This window comes from Euprymna scolopes, chromosome 30, assembly GCF_053919585.1.
Source record: "Euprymna scolopes isolate OS-2025 chromosome 30, ASM5391958v1, whole genome shotgun sequence".
Classification (NCBI taxonomy): domain Eukaryota; kingdom Metazoa; phylum Mollusca; class Cephalopoda; order Sepiida; family Sepiolidae; genus Euprymna; species Euprymna scolopes.
The window spans coordinates 99,384,504-99,407,544 of record NC_136511.1 but is presented as its reverse complement, the minus strand read 5'-3'; the positions used below and the strand labels follow the sequence as shown (position 1 = coordinate 99,407,544).

The 23,041-nt window shown below is 32.5% G+C and overlaps 1 protein-coding gene and 1 long non-coding RNA gene across 3 annotated transcripts in view; one reads left to right on the top strand and one right to left on the bottom strand.

The window, feature by feature from the left end:
* LOC145254904 (proteasome subunit beta type-5-like) overlaps positions 1-794 on the bottom strand; it is a 33,269-nt gene extending 32,475 nt beyond the window's left edge. The window contains exon 1 of the mRNA XM_080113845.1: positions 607-794. Within this exon, the coding sequence (XP_079969971.1) occupies positions 607-750 (144 nt within the window). The 5' untranslated portion in view covers positions 751-794. The remainder of the gene's footprint in view (positions 1-606) is intronic.
* Positions 795-1,199: 405 nt separating this feature from the next.
* Positions 1,200-23,041, top strand: part of LOC145254903 (uncharacterized) — a 133,851-nt gene continuing 112,009 nt past the window's right edge. Inside the window, exons 1-2 of one of the 2 annotated variants that reach the window (XR_013863838.1) lie at positions 1,200-1,567; positions 14,606-16,053. This is a non-coding gene — a long non-coding RNA (uncharacterized LOC145254903). Of the gene's footprint in view, positions 1,568-14,605; positions 16,054-23,041 lie in introns of those variants that run through there. The other variant, XR_013863837.1, reaches the window with a different exon arrangement.

Here is a 23,041-nt window from a genome sequence, read left to right as displayed (position 1 = left end):
TCCTAAAACTCCAATCTTTTGCTCGGTATCATAACAAATTGTTTCTTTTTTTCGGTATTATTATACAAACACCGTGACAGGGTTAGGGTTAATTGGGTAAATTTATACAAACACCGTGACAGCGAATTAACCCTAACCCTGTCACGGTGTTTGTATAATAATACCGAAAAAAAAAATTCTCACACTTCTTTTCATAAGGATATGTGACCTTTTTTTTCGATATTTTCATTTTTTAATGTCTTGACTAAACTGTACAAGTACCCTTTAAAATACTATTTAAAAAAAAATAGCACGCATAAATGCATAAACACCTTTTCTTTTGTTAAGTAAGTGAAAGTACAAAATAGTTACAAAACACACAAGAATGGCTTTTTAAATAACGTTATTTTAGCACGGTCCAATAAGTCCACCAGTACCTAAAAAACAAATAAAGTTTTCAAAATAATGGAAAATTTAAATAATAAAAACTGAATTATTAAATTTAGGAACAAAAAACAGAAAATTATTTCATTGAATGATGAAGCAGTTTTTAGATCAATTGGAAAGCGCGATGTGCATTTCAAAGTACGGTAAACAAAGGATTTTATTTCATAAAAAGGGACTTACATCAAAATTTTGCGGCATTGTGAAATGCTCAGTTGCAAACAGCGCATCGTCAGTTAAATTATTGGACGAAAAAGGGCCACCCATAATTTGAAATTCATTTTTAAAAGCATCCGATCGGAAACCACATAGTTCAGTGAGCGCCATCTTGAATGTTGTAATACCGCAGTGAATAGGCAATGACGAAAACTTAACTAGTTCCGGTCCGGTTTCGTTTGGTTAAGATGAATTAGTTTTTATTTATTTGTTTATTTTATGAAAAGTGCTTATGCCTTTTTAAACTTTGGCTATTATTAAATATATTTAATGCTATGGCCTCTTAAAAGCTTATATACATAGAAAATGTTTAATTAATATTTTAATCACTTTTATGCTATATGCGAATGAAAAGATATATTGTAATAATAAATTATTAATTTAACATTTAATATTTATTAAAAACTTATATATGCTTTAGACACGTAGTCATTGAATTGGAGTAATCTTATATATATATATATATATATATATATATATATATATATTCTTTTGTTCTAACAAAAAGTTACATGTTTCACCCGGTTTGGATTAAGGGAAGTACATTTCACTAATACCGAAGAAACAAAATTTCATTTTTAAATTTACAAAACTCTTTCAAATTATATCGTCTTTTGAAACATGTAGTTAACTATAACATAAATAATGACTATTTTTAAAACTTATTATACGTTTGTTATTCGTAAGTTAATATTGTGAATTTTTTTTTTTCCGAAAATGAATCCTTTCGCAGGAGGAGTGCGGCTTGTTAGTCGCGTTGGTGGGTTGGACGGACGATTCTCGTCTGTTTGGGAAACACGCTGACACCAACAAGAACGGTCAGCAAGTGAACGCGACGAACACAAAATGCAGAACTTTAAGGACACTTTTATTCATATAATTATCCTTGTCTTATGTTTTTTCTTTGTTCTCTTCGTCATTATACTCGGTAAGTTCCAAATGATTAGTTTATTTTCCTTCTTCCCCCCCCCCCATGTTTCCTGGCCTAATCCCGGTCGGTTTGAGCTTTTTTGACGATCGAAAATAATTTCACAAGTATGAACTGCAGTTTTCAAAACAACTTCGGTTTTGCTGAAGTTCGTGCTTTTTGATTCTACAAGATAAGTAGATTTCGTTAAAAAAAAAAAAGGGGGGGTATTTCTGTTTAATCTCCCCCCCCTCCCCTTCAATACATCACAAACCATGGATTTAGGGGAACAAAATAAGTTTTAGACTCGTGTTCGTCTTTCTTTGCTTGTCCATCAGTTTGACCGCTGAAAGCCAGGACGATTCCGTCGTTATTCATTTTTTTGTTATATAACCATTTTTCTTATATAATAATGAGGTACTTGTTAAAAGTTCAGATAGGTTTTTCGTAAAATTTGGAATTTATACTAATTTTTTGTCATGACCCGTAATGTTTTCATTTTAAATAAACCAAGCACTAAAAATTAAAAGGATTGCCGGGGTGTCGGGCATTTTGCAATATGGACAACAAAACGAAAAAGTAAAACAAATATACAAAAAAAGAAATGTTACTAAAGCTAAGTTACTCTTCTCCCTACCTGGATATATTTTGTGTTTTAACTTATTTTAAAGCGCTTATTTGCTTTGAAATACAATAGTGCCGAGTCCTTAGAAAAAATGGTTGACATACACGAGATGACCATCTGGGAAGTTTCGATAATCACTCAAAGATTGAAAATTAAACTAAATGCTGATAAAAAAAAATCTATACGATAAATGTCACGAATCGTGTGAAAATGTAATGTTATTCTAGTTCGACCAATATTTTATTTAATTTTCCATTTTGATCGATTATCGAGACCCCAGATAACCGTCGCATCTCGGACACTTTTCTTGTTCTAACTCAGCAGTCAGCACTACTTGTGTTTCTCTTCAAACTAAATAAACGCTTCCAGATAAGTTGCACAAAAAACTTATCCTGTAACTCATCTTGCTTTTGGCAACGTTTATTTGTTGGTTTGTTTGGGTTTTTTTTTTTTTTTTACTTTTTCTTTTTGTTGTCTATAATGTAACATGTTAATGTTTTCGGTGCTAAAGCAGAGTGGATCCGCCGCGCTATTTTTTAAATCGTATTTCCACGTTTGATTAAAGTTTTATGTTTTTTAGGTACAAAATACCCTCCCCTCCCCATGTAAAGAATGGCTTTTTAAATAACGTTATTTCAGCACGATCACTCTGCATGAATACCATGTTTTCTCTTGAGTAGGTGTTTCAATTTTAACTTGCAAGAGTTTAACGACAAAAACTTTAGAGCTGGAATCAAAGAGTGGTATCTGTTCCGTTTTCTAACAATTAATGAAATCCTTCTGGACTGAGATGATTGTTTTTTTGTTTGTTTGTTTGTTTTTGTTTTTTTTGTCCCAATCCAATGTCCTTTTAAGTTTAGCTGGAATTTACCCATCGTAAAAAACGAACTTGTATCTAACTCTGCCCTCGTGGGGAGGCAAGTAAAATGGGACTAACACATTATTTTAAAACTAAGGAAAATAAACAAAGATTGATTGTATTTTCTTATCCGAAAGGAAAAATCCTCGTTAATTGTTTAGACTTATCGTATAAATTAAAAAATTGCCAATACAGTTTTTATTGTGTATAGTTACACAATAAAAACTGTAACATATGTTTTTATCGTTCATTTTTGGCTTTAATTCTTGGAAGAAAAATAATTGTTAGTATGACAATGTGTCTAAAGAAGACCAATACAACTTCTACAAAAAAATAATAAATTGAGACCTGTTTAATTTTTAATTGGACTATATCGCGATGCGCCCTCCATTGGGGGGGAGGCTTCTACAGAATGTGAACCGAAACAGACTGACTGACGAACTACATTTAAAATTTAGTTCCGTAGAAGTACCTTTTATTTATTTATTTATTTATATTATATCTAGTCATCTTATATATAATAGTCACGATCGTCTGGTTTTATGAGATTCTCAATGCCCTAATAAAAACTATTTCTAACCTAAAAACACAGCTGATTATAGACTGCCGATGATTCTATAAAATTACTTTACGCTGAGTTTTGTTCACCATGTAAAATGTACCCTGAACGGCGAATCATTCATTTTCTTAATTGGAACATCGAAAAAGTCTGATAGAATTTTTCGATATTCCGATCCAAATTTGTTCTGATAAACAACGTTCCTGGTTCATTTTGCCAGACGTGGCAAACAGAAGAATTTTTCTCGTAAAGTACGAAAAAAAAGAAAAATCTTTAATCAAATTTTTTTTTTAATTTTCTAAATCTCAGAAATGCAATATATAGATTTGGGGGGTGGGGGGTGTACTTTTAGCCATTTATTTATTCAGGTAAATTTATTTATAAGCTATTTATTTTGTAAATTCATATTGGAACAATAATATTTAGGGATTTCATTAATCTTACACCGGTTATCAATTTTACAAACAAAAAGTGTTGTTTTTGCAGACAACAGAATGTGGTGAAAAATAATGTTATTATTTAGAAATACATTTTTAACATGCGGAAAGGGATTTGTTACCTATTCTGTACTTTTACCTAACAATTTCATAAACAAAAAATACCGTGAAAATTTGATTTAATTTAAAAATCATATTTAAAAATTGCACGGGCAGTTAAACTGCAGAAGTACAAAAAAAAAAAAAACGTTTGAAGAAAAATTAAAACGAGTATTTATTTTATATGATGGTGATATATTGGATGCCTAATCGATTGCAAGAAAAAAAAAGTATTTTTTTACGACCTGGCCCTGCCTGAGGTAGTATAAACACCCTCAACCCCCCCCCCCATGTTAAGAACCGCTTTCGGAATAAATACCCCTTAACCTCCTCATGTTAAGAACGGCTTTTGAGGTTAGGGGGTATTTATTCCGAAAGCCGTTCTTAACATGGGGGGGGGTTGGAGTGTTTATAACACAGTGGGGCAGGACACGTCGTAAAAATTTACCAAAAATAATTAAGGTAGCACTCCTAAAAGGTCTCGATAAATAACCATAATACAAAAACCCATTAACTTTTGGTGTTTCCCCCCCCCCCCCGCCTGTCCATATTGTCCATTTGAAATCCGGTAATTAATTATAACAGGCGATCGCAGAAATTTAAACTAGAGTTTCTAAAACAGTAAAAAGAAAATCTCTTGACCAGCAGTAATTGTCACTTCCTATACTGATGGTTGCATATTCAAGAAAATAAGTTGAGCCTTTTTTAGAGAATTAAGGAAAGGTCAATTTTAGCACAAATGCAACATTTCGACTTTGCAGTTGTTGAATACTCTCTGACTGTTTATTGAGAATGCATGCAAACATGGTATTCATAGGTACTTAATTTCCTTTCATTTATGTGTTCATTGCCAATGGCCTGGAGGAAAGATACTAGCTTATCAAGTCATGAGGGGCTTTGTGACTCAGCAGTAACTATCACTTCCTATACTGATGATTGCAAAAGTGTCTGCAGGTGTGAAAATAATATTTGTTTAAAACATGTTCTTGTCACATATACTCTCACTGATATATTTTTACATTGTTGCATTTTTGTTTTGTTTTTCTAGTAAGATTTTTAAAGTTTCAGTCATGTAGACAATTTTTATTTCTTCCATCATTGTGTCTCCTGCTCATGTTGGATGTTTTGTGAATGACTTCTAACTTCTGCTGCCATTTCATTCGTGCCATCTGCTAGAAGTAACTTGTCATCAACAGATCCGTTTCATGTCATATGCAGCTTACTCTGCATCCTTGGGTCATTGAAATCAATGTGATACACACTTTGTATCACTTTATACAGGTGGGGGGGGGACAACGTGACTGTACCAGTTGAAAGGTCATTACGCAGCACAATTTCTCATGGAAGCCTTGAAGTGACACTTGCCAATTTTCTTCATCTGATGCGCTGCAGTCAGGATGGTGTCATTTTGATGCTTTGTTTATCGGATATACAAAAATACGGGTCACACATGAATTATATGCTGTCTTCCTGTTTATTTTGTTTTTTAATGTTCTTGTCTTTTATTCTTATTTTGTTCTCGCTCAGAATTGAGCATCCTACCGGATGCCAGATATTCGCACAAAATCTCAAACATTCTGACTAAGAGATCTTAAGTTTTTAACCATTCCTTTAAGTGGGATTGTCTGTATCTTTCTTGCACTTGATTTGCTGGGTATATCTGCCAGGTAGTTTTTTCAAGTTCTTTCTTTTTTTTTTTTACATAGGCATCACGACTTATCGAGGCCACTCGAGGATAAGCGTTAAAGAGTTTACAGTAGAAATTGGACAATATAGTAATCGTTAGTAATGGAAATTCAGTAAATTTGTTAACAGGTGGAACAGCTCATCAAGACCTTATTTACATTAGATTTGAACACAACCATATTGTAGTCAGCTGGAAAGCAGGAAAATGAAAGACAATTCCACAGGCGTGCAGTTCTAAGAAAGAAGCTTTGTTCATAGAATCTACGTTTAGGTTTAAGCACAGATAAAGAGTGAGGGAAATTATTGATAGTGTTTTCAGCTAGACGAGTGTTTCTTATGAAAGTTTGGTGAGGGGGGGACCATAGATTGAAGCTCAGTCGAACACTTTCCATGAAAATAACATACAGCAAACTCGCACCATCTCTTCTGTGAGATAGAGGTTGCAGGGAAGAGAAAAGGACATCTCCTACGAGGCTACGAAGTTTATTTTGAACTCTATCAAGGCAGAACAAGTCCTTTCTAGCAGCTCCTGCCCAGATGTGACAACAGTATTCCATCCTTGGACATACCTGGCTCTTATATAGATAGAGAATTGCATCAGCAGTGAGATATCTACTGGATCAATAGAAGGATCCCACCATTTTTCCAGCGGCCTTGGCAACAGATTTGATGTACGAGTTCCATTTAAGATCGGGAGTAAAGGTCAAGCCCAGAAGCTTGTCAAAACTTGAGGCCTCCTCAAGACGAGGGCCATTCATTTCAATTGATGCCAGATGTGGATCAGAACGTTGATGATGTAAAGAGAGAAGCTTGGTTTTAGATGCATTAAAAGTAACCAGCCACTCCTTTCCCCATTGTACCACGTGCTCAAGATCAGAGGAGAGAGAATTGAAGAGAACTTGGTTGTTTACTGCCTTAGATGTGCTACCGTAAATGGTAGTGTCATCAGCATAAATTTCTACAAATGATGTAAGGATGTGATTTGGAAGATCATTAATATAGATCAGGAAAAGAGTTGAACCCAGGATAGACCCCTGAGGGACTCCAGCATTAATACTGTGAGCTTCTGATTTTTGCTCATCAACTACTACTCTTATGAATCTATCAGAAAGAAATGATTTAATAATTGAGAAGACATTTCCAGCTATACCATAGCTAGAGATCTTGTGAAGTAAACCTTTATGCCATACCCTATTAAAGGCCTTAGATATGTCAAGAGCAATTGCCTTAGAAAGGTTGCCTCTGTCAAGAGATTCGCTAATCCTATGAGACATAACTGTAAGCACATCTGCTGTAGATCTAGCAGTACGGAAACCATATTGTGTGTCACTAAGAAGGTTATTTTTACTGAGATGGTTGATTACTTCTGTATTTAACACAGATTCCAGCAACTTACTCATGACGCACACGGGACTTATTGGCCTGTACTGAGAGGGGGATGAGCGATCACCTGAATTCTTAAATACAGGGTATACTGATGAGATTTTCCAGGGTGATGGGAAGCAATTCTCCTTAAGACAACATTTAAACAGTTTTGTAAGTATGGGCGCTAGTTCTGGTTTAAGTTTTTTGAGTACTATAATTGGAATACCGTCAGGGCCAGTTGCTTTACTGCAATCAAGATTTTTGATTAGCTTGACAACATCGCGTACAGATATACGTATATCATATAGCGTGTTTTCTGATACAGGAGGAAATATTGGGGGTTGGTGGCCTTGGTTGCAAAGTGTAGAATTAGCTGCAAAGTTCTTGGCAAAGAGTTTGGCTTTGTCTGATGCTGACGAGATTACCTCAGGTCCATTGATGATAGTTGGGATAGAGCACACACTTCTGTTCAGGATTCTGTTTGCTATTTGCCAAAACTGGTGGGAACCAAGCCCAGCTACTTAGGACTTGACAGACTGAGCATACAACTCTCTTGCGTTCTTTATTACTTTATTACAATGATTGCTGGCAGTCCTGAAAGCAGCTTTAGTTTCCATACATCTATAACGTTTGAAGCAGTGGAAAAAGTGATTTCTGTGCGCAATTGCAGCAGCACATTCAGGAGAGAACCATGGCTGGCTGTTAGGTTTTTGCTGGAACTTTTTTGAGGGTATGAAATGGTCTATACCTACAATTAACCATTCCATCAGGTCTGATACTATAGAGGACACATCTTTTTTAAACATGGAACGCAGAGGTAGATCCGATATAAATGTACGGAAGCTATCCCAGTCAGCCTTAGTGTATCGATATACTCTACGATGGAGAGGTATGTCTGGGGACTTACTACATTTCATTTTTATCTTAATTGATACAACAGAGTGGTCGGAAGATCCAGGAGGAGACAGAACAGAAACTGAACATAGTTCAGGGCAAGTTGTGAGAAAAAGGTCTAGTAGACTCGCATACTGGCCGTCATTGTCGGGCACACGGGTGGGTTCGTGAACAATCTGAGTGAGGACATAAGCAATGGAGAAATCATGACAGAACCTTCCCTCATCATTGTGTGAGTGGTATGTGAGGACTAAAGGACAAAATCTATACAAGAGTTAGAAAAAGGAGGTAGAAAGTAAATGCTATGGTTTATTTTAGATTCTATAAATTTGATGAGTTGCAAATGAAGTTAACTGCATCTGCTCTATATCGTACTGTTACATAATGGATGGCCTTATATCAGTGATTACATCAGCTAGTTTTAATCTTGATAAGGATCGAAAATTAAAAAAAATTTGGTAGGTGAGTATGAGGATCGAACCCGAACCCGTGAGGCAAAGTTGGAAATTAAAGTGTGAAAAAAAGAAACGTGCGACGTTAACCACTGGGCCACCGCGACATACAACAGAAAACGTTTGAATTTATTTATTTAAGTATTAAAAACAGGTGGCCGCAATAAAAGTTAACTCTGCTGCTTCTATTTGACCTTATTAATGAGGTCAAATAGAAGTCATGCAGTTAACTTTTGCTGCGAGGCAGCGTTTGGGTTTGTTTACCCAAATTTGACTGGTTTTCTCCCCACACAGATTTTGGGGAGGGGGAACCCAGCTCCCCATTGTCCAGATTGAATAGGAATTGTCTGATATAAGAGGAGTTTGTCTCCACATTGATCAAAGCTGATTGCTTCTGGACGTTTCCCGGCGTGATGCCGAGAACACAGTTTGAATTTTCAGTTTCACTTTATTTATACTAAAAAGCAGGACAAACAGGGGACAGAGCGAAATAGCGCGAATCTCATAAAATCGACATAAATAAATGTAGAGGCGACCCGCATTCCCAAATCGTAGATATTATTATCTAGGGGCTATATAAACAGTTGTAAGCGATCGTAACGACCCCAGGAGTATGTGCGAAAGAAACCTTTGCAAGACATACACGAAATAGACGATGAACAATCTTTCTGACACCATTTGTTCCCTACCCTCCCTAAGGACTAGAACTTATAGATGCTGCATGAGTGTTTGTCATTTTTTCCCCTCAAAACAAGGCATATTGCCACTTAGATGTAAGGGGCTATTTTGGATCATGTTTAACAGGGGACTGTGGGGAGTTGAGCAACAAGATGTTTGTTACTCATATAGGATTTATAAATTAACTAGCGATGCCCGGGTGTCTTGAAGTAAATCAAAACTGGGGGGGGGGGTAAATAATAATAAAATAAAATAATAATAAAAAAATGTTTTGGTAGGTGAGTATGATAATCGAATCCGTACCCTTGAGTTGGAAATTAATGTGTGAAAAAAAAAACCGTGCGATGTTACCATTGGGCTACCGCGACATACAGTGTAGACGTGTTTGAATTTATTTATCTAAGTATAACTATAAAAACAGGTGTGTGTAATAAGTTAACTTTGCTGCTTCCATTTGACCTAATTAAGAAGGTCAAATAGAAGTTACACAGCGTAAGTGTCTGTTCCCGGCGCATTGCCGCGAACACGTCCGTTTGAGTTTAGTTTCATTTTATTTATACTAAAAGGCCCAATCAACACGCGAGAAGCCAAAATAGCGATAATTTTGTAAAAATCGACGTAAATAAATCTATACGCTACACGGTTTCCTAATTCCTAGATATTATGATATAGGACACATATACACAGTTGTAAGCGATAGTAACAACCCCGGGAGCGCGTGCGAAAGAAGCCTTTTGAAGACCTACACGAAATGATCACACACATTTTGCCTTTTTAACAATCCATTTCTCCTTTTTTTTTTTTTTTTTTCAAAATCAGAGAGAATTGTACATTAAATCTCTTTCTCTTACTCAAATTCAAGAAGTCTGTGCTCCTAAAACCTAGAAAATACCTTTTGATAATTTGATCCATCAACCTGTCCACTGACTTCAAACAATCTCAATAAGAACACAAGTCAGCCTTGTTATTTGAGTATCTTCATTCTTGGGAATCAAATTTGTTTTTCACTATATTTAATAAATTTGCAGCTCCCCCCCTTCCTTTCCAATCTGATAATACTGTCACTTGTCAAAATATACCAGCAAGGCCACCCAGCATTACCTCAGGCACAAATATTGTTACACTCTGTAAAATGGTGCTTTTGATTTTATGGGGATAAAAATGCTAACACTGCTACAAAAACAAATATTCATAACCCCCAAAACTATTCACGTTTTATTGCAGTAACCTAATGTTTACCAATTAAACCAAATCATCTGGTCTAATGCTACCAGATTAGGCTGGGTGAAGATACTGGCTTCCTGACATAAAATGCACCAAACATTGATGTTCTTTTCTCTTTGCAAATCTGAATAATTTTCTGCAAAGTCAAAAATAAAAACAATTTTTCTCTACAATAAAAACAACACAATGAATAAATATTCAAAGGAAAAAAGAACTTGAAGCACAAAAACTTTCTTCCAAAATTACTGGATTTGTTATTAAATGCCAAAAAAGGGTTGATACGCTACAAAACAACCAAACCAAATTCGCTTGTATTTAAGGTTCCAACTTCTTATAAAAGTAAATGGAATTTGATTCTTTGCATAGAAAAACTAATTTAATAATTAACTTCCTGTTTTAATAACAGGGTTTTAATCAGAATATGAACATGTAAAGGTAGACATTATTCCTGTTATTGTTATAATGAATTTAAACATAATTAAATGTCAGAAAATGTGTTAAGGTGACTCTTTTTCTGCCAAATCTCTTATGTTGCTCTAAATGACATGTCTTAGGTTCATATTTTTCGGATTTTTCTGCACTACTGTTCTTATCTTGAGTGTTATTTTCACTACTACCGTGGCATAATGGATAAAATACTTTGTAAAATTCAACTGTGAAAGCTACTCTTCTGGAGGTTGAAGGTTCAATCCTGAGTGTGGGCAACATTAATAATACAATTGTAAATTACTTAAGATATGGCTGACAGATCGAAAGCGTTCTACCCCCACAAATTAAATAAAAAGTTTCATTTGTAATTCTATGCAGTTTCCCACGTTCAACAGAAAAATTCCAGAGTTCAATAAGATAGCCAGTCCAAATAATCATCTCCAGAAACATAATGTATTAGGTTATTCGAAAAATATTGATCCCTTTTAGAAACAAACATTTATTGAGCTGTTGCATTTCTATTACTCGTTCTTTTGAATGTTATTTTCACAATGTTTTGACCTCCAACCTTCTGCAGATGCATCTTGTCAAACTTGAGAATCTTTCTGTCGAACTTGGGAATCTGCACAGTATTTTGCTTCATAATTAACACTTGGCCTGCTATGTGTTTTTTTTTTTTATATATATAGAACAAATGTTTCTAAAGATAATATTCTAGAACATTTTGGAGAAAATGTTTTTTTAGTTAAATCTTATTTAAAGGTAGACAACTCTTGCTCAGTTACTATGAATAAAAATATCAGTCACTGTTTCTTGACCCAATTTTTCCAATTGTATGGATTGTTTAGTTCTTATTCAGAATTCTTTCTATATTAAAAATAAAAATCAGTATGATGTACACATCTGTGAAAAAATGAAAATATCATATTCCAAAATTATGTGAATTGAATGTGTAGTTTTATTTTTATAGAAAATTAAGCATTATTTTATTTTTTTACTTCCCTTTGCAAAACTCAATCATGTTCTGCAAAGTCAAAAACAATGATTTTCTTCTACAAAACAATCAAACCAAACATGAATAAATATTTGAAGATATAAAAAAATTGACACATAAAAACATTTTTCTCAAATTACTAGATTTGGCATTTAGTAAGCAAAAAAGGTTTGATATGCCATCAACAAATTCTGTCCCAATTCAACCATTATCTGCTACCCACCTGACACGCTTTGAGTGGCCTTTGCTGAGGCAATTATAAAAAAGTTTTTGATTCACAGTGAATGATGTTATGGCTTTCATTGAAGTCTCTACTTTGTTCCCAAACTATTTGCATCAACAACTATTATTTATTTAGATAATTTATAGAAGGTAATTTGCAATGTATTATAGATTCTATAAATTATCTATAATCCAGCAATTGGTATATAGCCACACTGATGATTTTTGGTTAAGATGAAACATGCACATGGATATTGAAAAATATTCATAAATCATTATCTAATGCCCCCTTCAAAGGAAAAGCATTCAGTAAGGGAAATATGAAAAGGGTCTAATAATTAAATCAATATTTTAAAGTTCCCTCCTCCTATGGAGGCTGACGATGTTCACTTAATGAATTTATAATTCTCTAAGTGTGTCTGTCTGTTTATCCATTTCCCTTTTTCTCAGAAACTACTGGTCTGATCTGGCTGAAATTTTGTATAGACTTTTGTTATAAGGTACAGCAAACTAAGTATTATGGTATCCATTCGATGCATGGTAAGGATTAGTATTTATTTGAAAAAATGAACACAAATTTTACCAAGTAGACCTAGTGTAGAATTTAACACAATATGGGAGCCATTAATCATAAATAATCGATAATATATACAGTAATAAGTAAACAATAACTTTATACGAAATTGTGTGTGTACATTTCCATACCAAACTACTGTGTCAATTTTCAGTCTACAGACTCGAGATTTGACAAACTTTGGGAAAATCTTTTTAATCAGTTTTTGGACAGAAATTTGGCTGTCAAGGTTCAACAATTTAACTTTTGAAAACTGGGTCTAAACACTTGAAATTTTAGATGTAGGTTACTTGGGCATGGGTCAAACTTTTTAGATTGATTTGAGTCCAAAACAAATGTTAAGGGATCAAAATTTGGGGTCAAAGTTAAAAAAAATGAATAATTTTGACCTCTGCGATCTCTACCAAATTACTCAGCCAATTTTTGGTCTAAACATTTGAAATTTTACATAAAATCTATTCAGACATAGGGGCAAGCTTTTTAATTTGTTTTTGGCCGAAAATTTATCTGCCAAGAGGTCAAAGTTTGAAAGATTTGACTTTTGCTGTCTCTAGCAAACTATTTCAACCAATTTTGGGTCTAAACATTTGAAATTTTACATAAAGATTATTCAGACATGCAGCAAGCTTTTTAATCAGTTTTTGGTAAAAATTTGGTTGCCAAGAGGTGAAAGTTGAAAGAGTTGACCTTTGCAGACTCTACCAAACTCCTCCGCCAATTTTGGGACTAAACACTTGAAATTTTAGATGTAGGTTACGTGGACATGAGTCAAACTTTTTAATATAGATATACATATGCACATAAAGTTATGAACAGTACATAGGACCTGAGCAAAACCGGGCTAAACTGCTAGTATATATATAATAATAATTAGTAAAAAGCAGTGATATTTTTAACCAGAAATAAAATAGGTTTAAAGCTTCCAAAATTTGTACTAGAACTCTCCGCAAGTGGTTAGAATACCTAGAAAACTCAATTGTAAAAGTGATATTCTCCTGAAGGTTCAATTCTTAGTGTGGGTGATCGAAAAATGAATTGCAAATTACTTCATACTTCCATCCATTCATGGCTGATGGAACGCGGCAAGATACATTTGAAGAAGGTCGCAGGTTATATCAACCGAATCGTTGTGAAAATGACACTCAAGATGAGAACAGTAGTTCGAAGAATCCAAATATAAAATTTAACCAAATTCAACCATCAATTTGAGATCAAGCACTCATTCTAAACCTTAACATCTAGTTTAGATATATTTCTCTTGTCAGTGACTGGTGATGTAGCTGTACCTAGCCACACTGATAAATCATAGTTATCATAAAATATGAATGCATCCTGAAATATATATTAGACACAACAAAACCACATCAACCTCTTATTTATTTTGTAATGTGTAAATGCAGTAGAAAGAAAATGGCTGCAGAGTTGTTAAAATGCATCCAACAAGTTTTGTTGAATGCAGACTATGAAGCTGACAATTTCAAAATGATTCAGTGGATTGCCAAGCATTGGTTAATAGCTAATTTTTGAACTACCATATGCAGTGAACCATTATTCGCAATCAATTGATGGTTGGAAATGGAAATGTTCTAAACATGAAGTTTGTCGTTCAATACGAGCAAAGCAAACCTTCTTTATAATTTATGTGTGGAGTAAGGATTTCTTACTGTTTTTGCATAAAACTCAAACTTTACCGCCATTTTTTTTTTCTAGGTTGCTTTACCATTTTATTCATTTTTTTTTTATCCCATCTCTATTGTGGCATATTATCTTGTATGGTGTTTCTTGCTATGATGATTTAGTTTCATTCAATGATACAGTTATACCTAGCCACACTGATGACTTTTGGTGATAATGAAATATGTGTGAATGTTAGAATATACATATATAAAACACAATGCTTTAACAAAACTGTCAACCTCTTATTTCATTTTGTTTTAAATTTTTACCTTGTTTCTATTATAGGATGGTATCTTGTATGGCGTTTCTTGCTACGACGATTTAGTTTTATCCGAGAGCTGTACACAAGTGATAATGCAGCAACTCCAGATGTTCCCAAAAGGATTCGCGAAAAATCCAGAAGAGACTAAGAGAAAAATAATGCTCTCATCAGACATTTTTCTCTCTCAAATCCGAATCGTGCCCGGAGAAAAACTCACTTGGAGTTTATTAATTCTGTTTGTCAGCATCATTGGTAACTGCCCCATCACCAAGACGGAATGGTTGTTTCTTTTTCCAACACTGCCAGACTTAATTCCTCGTCTCAATGCGGTTATTTCAACCAAGCAATGCCTTCCATTGTATTTTCATCCTACAGCAGTCTTTACACGTGGACAAAACTTTTATTTTCTTCCTAGCCTGATTTTGAATCAGTGAACCGAGGGGGAAGGAGGTTCTACTGCTGTGGGAGATTTTTTTTTCTTTTTAAACAAGGTGCTATTAGCTACATATCTAATCGATGATTGTCTCGCTCCTTACCCAGTTGTTCTGTTTCCGATTGTTCATTATTCTCTCGTTGACGGATATCATTTACAATTTCATCTTGCTCAAAAATATAAATTGTGTAAAAATAAATGTACATCACCAATGTTTGCTTGCGATTGTTACTCCTGCAGACTATCGGGTGGTGTGCTGAGTTTGTTGCGCTTCCCGCATAACTTTTGTTAATACCATTGCAAACGTATGAATCAATTTCCACTAATTTTGCAGCATAGTTAACAATAGTTTTAGGAAAGTAGAAAGTTGATCTTCGATTTACTTTCAGCAGCTGCATAATTCGCTTTCCTTATTTTTCTCTTTAGTCCTTATGTTTCTGACAAAGAGGGAAAAATTGCTGTTTTCTGGATCAGAATCTATTCCATCTAACACTTATTATTAGCAATTGTTTTTGACTTTGAAGTAGCATTTTTTTTTTTTTTAGCTCCTTATATCAATTGGCTTCATGCCTTGTCTGGAGCGGTTTTCATTAAAATCAAAGTTACAACTAATAATTTTCACTAAACACATTAAAATTTAATTTTTTACTGACCTAAAGTGTTAAAACTGTATTCTTTAATTTGTTATTGTAAAGGTGACTTGTTGAAACCTGAAAAGAAATCAAAAATAGCATTGATTGGGAGGGGAGGAGGGGGTCTAATATTATCAAGTTTAACATATAGTGAAACGGAATATTTATTCTACTACTCACCTTTAGTCAAAAATAGAGGCACTCTGACTTAGGGTTAGTGGAAGGATAAGATTTTATTTTTATTTTTTTTAAGGAATGAATCGCCAACAATAACGGAGGGCTCAGCAGCTATTGCTGTTCTTGTGAAGAAAGAAAATTTTAATTTAATTTTGAAATAGAAAGCTTTAAAATAATTCCAGAATGTTTAGAGTATACAGGTTGGTAGTAAAAAAAACTTTAATGCATTGGTAAGTGTTATTTGTTGTATATACATATTTTTTCTTTTTTCAATTTCTTAGCTATATTGCCGGATTACCTCAATCGCTGCCTTCTACCATTAGAAGGGGTGGGAAAAACTCGGAAATAATACCAGCTATTGGCAGGGGTACTATGTCAGTATCCAACAAGCATCTTTAAATTTTCAAGAAACCTGGATTTGAAACTGTTGCGTGCCAAGAACAATAAGCAACAGAACCTCAAGGGGACACTGTCTCCTTTTTGCTGGCTGAAGGATAATGTCCACCAAAGATTCTGTCACTTATCCTATGCATGTGAAGCTCTACACACAGTAAAGTATGCTGTTCTAGAAGTAAATTTTGCTCATATCGAAAAAGATAGCTTAATGCGACAAATCTAATCAAAGATTTTGGAACAATAAAAATCGCTAAAATCGTAGACCTTTTCTAAAGAAAATAAATATTTACAAAATAATCTCTAATATAAAAATACTGATTATTTGTTTCAAAAGTTATATGGGTTCTTGTCCACAATTTCCCCTTGTTAAAAACAAAAAATAAAGAAAAAATCTGTATGATGTATGTATCCATGATTAAACGAAAATATATTCCAAAAATCATGTACATTGATAAAGTAGTTTTATTTTTAAATATGAAAATCAAATTTTATGAGCAACCATCTTGTCCACCATTTTAAAAATAATTTGAAAAAAAAGGGGGGGGGTAGATAACTCAATAATTCAAACTTGCAGAATTTATATTGTAATGCCTACAAATTCCCATTAATCACTTAAAAATGATGTTCTTTATAAAAATAAAACTATTAATTTACCTAATTTTTGTAATATGATATCTTCGTTTTGTCAATGGTATGTACATTCATACAGATTTTTTTCTTTATTTTTGTTTTTTAATATAGTGGGAATTAGGGACAAGAACCGCTATATGCATAAATAGCTGTTCTCTTGCGGTTAACGTCATGGGAAGTAATTCAGTATATATTCAAGCAAATAAGATTGTTTTACCAACTGATTTGAATTATGATTTTTTTTAGCAAAGTTGGAAACCAAAATTTGGAGAGAAAATGGGAGTTTGGCTTTGTTACACAATAATTGACAAATGATATTTTTTAAAGTAGAATAAATTCTCTGTTTAGACATCTGCATAATTTGTCATGACAATATGTTTATTCGGCGATGTGTCTTCACAAACACATACTAGGCAACAGTTAACTTTAAGTATTTGTAGTGTTTATAAAATAAAAAAAAATTGTTCACATCGTTTTACACCATATTTTGGTTACCAAAACAAGCAGATTGCAAGATTTTTGTTCGTTTTTCATTTGAATAATTTGAGCCAATTCTTAAATCACTACTAAAAGTGCAAATGACTTTTTATATGTGCTAAATTCTGTTTAGTAAAGTTTGAGACTAAATGAAAAACATAGAGAATGGTTGGATTATGTAGCTTCAATCTCTAGTGAGAACTTGATTGTTTTTATAATTATAGAGCTTACTACAGCACAAAGGAAAATAGATTTATAAGATTGTATCGCTCTAATCATTCAAATGGAGGTGAACTATGAAAATCAGCATTTTAAAATCTTGGCATTTAATCTAAGCTTTAATTTATTTCATTGACACATGAGGAGAGGGGCACAACTACCTTTGTCACCAAGTAAACAAATTAATGCTAAATGAACTTTAATGATAAAAAGGAAAGATCATTTTCAAAGGATTTATCCTTGACATTGCATGAAAATCTTAAAATACCTTTTTCCTTTTTTCCTTTATTTTCCTATTCTCTTTCTTTTTTTTTTCATAAATTTTTAATTCTAAGCTTAAAGTTTTTCACTGATAATAAAAATGAAATCCAATTTTTATTTTTATGTAAACACCCTGGTTCAGAAGTAGGTGATAATTTTACCTTAAAATCGTTTAGGAAACGGATGCTACATGAGTTTGTAATGTAATTCAAATATTGTCGATAGCTGAATACTTGATGCTTCACTGGGGCTATCAAGGGTAATTTTTCTTGTGATGCCATCACTAGATGGGGTGCCTACCACAGCTTAAGAGAGTCCCATCTACCCCCGAAAGAAGGATAGACCATGCCAGTTTCTCAACTTGGTATTTTACATACAGCACCTCGCCTTCCCAAATGGTCACCCATCTGGTACTGGCCAATCTCAATGTTGCTTAACTTTGATGATCTGGCGAGAACTGGTGTGTCAACGCGATTGTGATTTTAGAGTGCCTACTGCACTCTAAAGTCTAAATTCTTGTCGTTTTGTTTGGTTTGTTTTTGTTTTTTTTTATCTTTCATAGATTATTAGAATATAATCATGTTAAGAATGTTTTTACTTTTTGGTGAAAAAAAAAAAGCTGGCTTAATTGAAATTTATCATTTTTTTTTTCTTTCCAATTTTTTGGTTTTTGTACAAGAAAAATCTCTTACTTCAGACTTTTTTATTCCATTTCGAATCTTTTTGGCAAGTTTGCATTTATATGGAAATGCAATGAAAAGAATTTTTTTATTTTATTTCAAAAATTGTTAAAATAATTGCAAGAACATGAGATTCCAAAATTAATTTTTGTTTTTATGAAAAAATGTTCAAAACTGTGCTTTTTCTTTTTTATTCCAATCTCTACGTTTTGGTTTAGAAAATTCTTCAGTTTTCTCCAAACATTTGCAGTTTCCATTTTTCTGCTCTTCAATCAATGATTTTTACATTTACAAGTTTCATTGATGAACATATTATTTTTATTTTGTTTGTTTTTCCGACATAATATAAAAAGCAATTGGGAACATGAATAATTCATGTATTATTAATTTAATCTAATATGCATTTAATGTTCATATGTTATTGGTTTATAAACAAGATGATGCAATTAGCAAACGTGTGGATTGATGATTAATGACACTATGGTAAAAAAAATTCTGATATTATCCATTATGAATTGTTTAAAAATCAAATTATATCATTTATTTAGCAGTACAATTTTATTTTTAAAATATCAAATTACAGTAGAACGCCAGGATATGGCATGAAAAATTAGTAACAAAATACAGTGCAGTATAGAATACACATGTATATAATCAAATAACATAAATAACACCATAAGGCGGGACAAATACCATAACCAGGAGCCAGAAGAACATTATATTGCACATTGTAACCTGAAAAAAACGTATCCAAGGGTCACCGTATCTCGAGGTTCTACTGTATATAATTTATTTAGCAGTAAAATTTTATTTTAAAAAAAATCAAATTTCAAAAAGTGACAAACGTTTTATTGATTTGTGAACAATATTTGACTGACAATTATTTTTATAGGAAAAGAAAGACATTTTTTTCTTAATATCAAGTAACCTGGGTTTATCTTGGTATAGAACTTTGTTTTCAATTGCATCTCAGAAAACAAATTCAAAACACTGGGATAGCATCAAAGTGGTAGTATTTGTTTTGTCCTATGGTTAGAGGAGGAGAAATCCTCCTAGACTGGAACAATTTTAATTTTGTTCGCAAATCTAGAGTATCACAATAGAACCCGATATCGTCATTAACTTTGATCTCATGTAAAGATGCAAGTAAATTAGAGACTTCAGCAATGGTACATATTTATATGAAAATGCATTACGGCATTTAATGTTGGTACATTATCACCTTTTATGCACATTAAAAAAATAAAATCGTTCAATCAGCAAAAATAATGATTGGCGGTAAATCTGATATCGTTAAAGGGTAAAAAGGTTCCAACTTTATCCATTTTAAAGTTGTTCCAAAATTAAATTGTCTTGTTGATTAAAATACTACAATTTTAAATACATTTCAAAAAGGGACATTCATTTTAGTAAATATTTGACTGTCAATTATTTTTTTTAGAAGAAGAAAGCCATTTTTTCTTAATAGCAGTGACTTTCAAATAAAATTTATTAACTATAAATTAAATGGGTTATTGTAGAAAACACAGAATTTCTACAAGCTCCGACTAGTTATTATTATACATCTTTCAGCATCTTCCTTTTCAACTATTTAAAATTCAGTCTATAAAAAAAACAAAATATTTTTACTGGACATTTCAATAAACACAAAATTCTGTTAAATCTCTTCCATTGTTCATGACATGCAAACTATCCCAAACATCATATCACTACAAAATCCCTCTTTTTTTCCTGTCCGATCCTTTCTCCAACTATCATGTGTATGACACCCAACTACATTCATTGGTAAGGCCCAATATTGGGAGTATGGGATCATCTTGTAGTTGTCATTACTCCCTACTTTGCTCTCTGACCTGGAGTATTACTATCTGCCAGGGCCCATGAGCTATTTATTTTTTTATAGCATTACAGATGATCAGGTCAGAATAACATGATACCATAGGTTTCAAGCTCAGAACAGGCCCAGATTGAAAATTAATGTTTCCTTGGGTTTATTTATAATAAAGTCATCTTGGCTATCTTTCAACCATATTTGATTTGGGAGAAAGTTATAAATCCTTCTGGGAGACGATTCACAAGTTTTTTGGGGGGGTGGGGGGGTGTACTTTAATTAGTGAGGCGATGGTTTCAAAAAGGTCCATGGAGAAATTATTAGGAAAACCTTGGTTCTTGTCCAGAATTCGACCTCTATTAATAAACAAAAATAAAGAAAAATCTGTGGTGTACATACTGGTGACAGAACAAAAATGTCATATTTCAAAAAAAATCACAAATTGATCAAGTATTTTTATTTTTAACTAAGAAATCAAATTTTATGAGTAAGCAAAAAGGGACCATCTTGAAGAAACAAGGGCAGATAATTCATCAATAATTCCAATTTACAAGATCAGCCTTGTAATGCCAACGATTTCCCATTAATTACTTAAAATCTTTTAAAAATGATTTTCTTTATAAAAATAAAACTTGATCAATTTGTGATTTTTTGGAATCTGATTTCTTTCTGTCACAAGTACATACATCAAAGATTTGTCTGTATTTTTGTTTTTAATGTAATGGGAATGGCGTTTTTTTTTTATACAAGGTCATTGTGCAAAGGGAGACAACTTTCGTTCATTTTTTTTCATCTCATAATTTAGGACGCTACTATGAACGATATTTTTATTAAAGCAAAACAAAAACAAAAAAAGCTGCGACGATTTTTTTTTTTTTTTTATCTAACAAAGTTAATAACATTAATAATATAAAATGTAGGCTTTACGCGACTATTAAGAGAATCGTTTTTGTTTTCATGTCACACTTTGTTTTTTTTTCGACTACATTACAATAAATGAAAATGCAACGGTAGTTGTAAAGGAATTATTTTTTTCATCTCATAATTTATAATATCCAACGATATGTTTATCAAGTCAAAACATTAAAAAAAGAAAACTGCGGCGTTTTTTTTTTTTTTTTTTTTTAATCTAACAAAGTTGCTAATATTAATAATACAAAACGTAGTCTTTATACGATAATAGTCGTATAAAGACTACGTAAGAGAATCGTTTCTGTTTTCATATCACAATTTACGACGCTAAAACCAACGATATTTTCATTAGGTGAAAACATTTGAAAAAGAAAGTTGCGGCAACATTTTCTATTTTTTCTTCTTTTTCAACTACATTTTATTAAAAAGGTAAATATTATGATGAGGATGAGGTTCTTTAAAATAATAGTATTTAAGCTTAAAACGCAAAGAATGAAAACATTACAAAAGAAATGGAATTTTTACGACTACGTTTTTTTTTTTTTTACTTTTTTTAAATTAAAAAATAAATGTTATGGTAAGATTTTTTTTTTTTTTTTTTTTTTTTGCGAAAATGAAGGAAAATGCAACGGTAGTTGAAGAGGAAATTGTGATTTTATCAAAGTCATTTTAACAAGCTTTGTTATAGTAAAAAAAAAAAAAAATCGAGCTTTCATCCATGTTTTATTAAAGCGTTTAAAATCACTTTCTTCTTCAACTATCGTTGCACGTTGCATTTTCCTTCATTTTCGGGGAAAAAAAATCTTACCATAACATTTAATTGTTGATTTAAAAAAGTAAAAAAAAAAATTTTTTAAAAACTCATCATAATATTTACCTTTTAATAAAAATGTAGTTGAAAAAGCAAAAAAAAAAAAAAAAATAGAAAATGTTGCCGCAACTTTCTTTTTCAAATGTTTTCACCTAATGAAAATATCGTTGGTTTTAGCGTCGTAAATTGTGATATGAAAACAGAAACGATTCTCTTAATTGTCGTATAAAAACTACATTTTGTATTATTAATGTTATCAACTTTGTTACGTTAAAAAGAAAATCGTCGCAGCTTTTTTTTTTTTTTTTTTTTGATTTAATAAAAATATCGTTCTTGTAGCGTCCTAAATTATGAGATGAAAAAATGAACGAATCTCTTAGTAAAATGGAGTTGTCTCTCTTTGCACAATGACCTTGTATAAAAAAAAAAAAAAAAAGCGCCGTTCCTTAAAATACTCTCTTAGTTGCTTTTTTTTGGGGGGGGGGTATACTATTCTGAAACTGTTTTTCACTCGTGCCCTTCCTAATTTCATTTTTAGCAAAAAAGATCTATCGCTTAATATATGATTTTATTTTTATTTTTTAATCTGCCTTTCCAAATTGAAAAGAAATATCAACAATATTAATGAAATCGACTAATATTTATAATTTGTTTCAGGGGAGATAACCTTTGCTTATAAACTAATTCCAGTGGAATCACAAATTGTGTTCACTAAATCCACCCACTTACGGCGGCTTTTTTTTTTTTTTTTTTTTTTTTCTTTCAACATTAAATAATCATACAAAAGTGTAAAACTGACAATCAAATGAATAGAAATTGACACCTTTTTGATTAATTTCTTAATCCAAATTAATTTATTTAATAAAGAATTAAGAGACCCTTGTTAGTGTAACACTAGCAGTGTCAGAAATTTCGTGAAAATAGTGAATAATTCCACCCCATCTTTCCAAGCTTATAACTCCTCGAAAAATGTAATTCAAGCCCTAATTTTTTTTTTCAA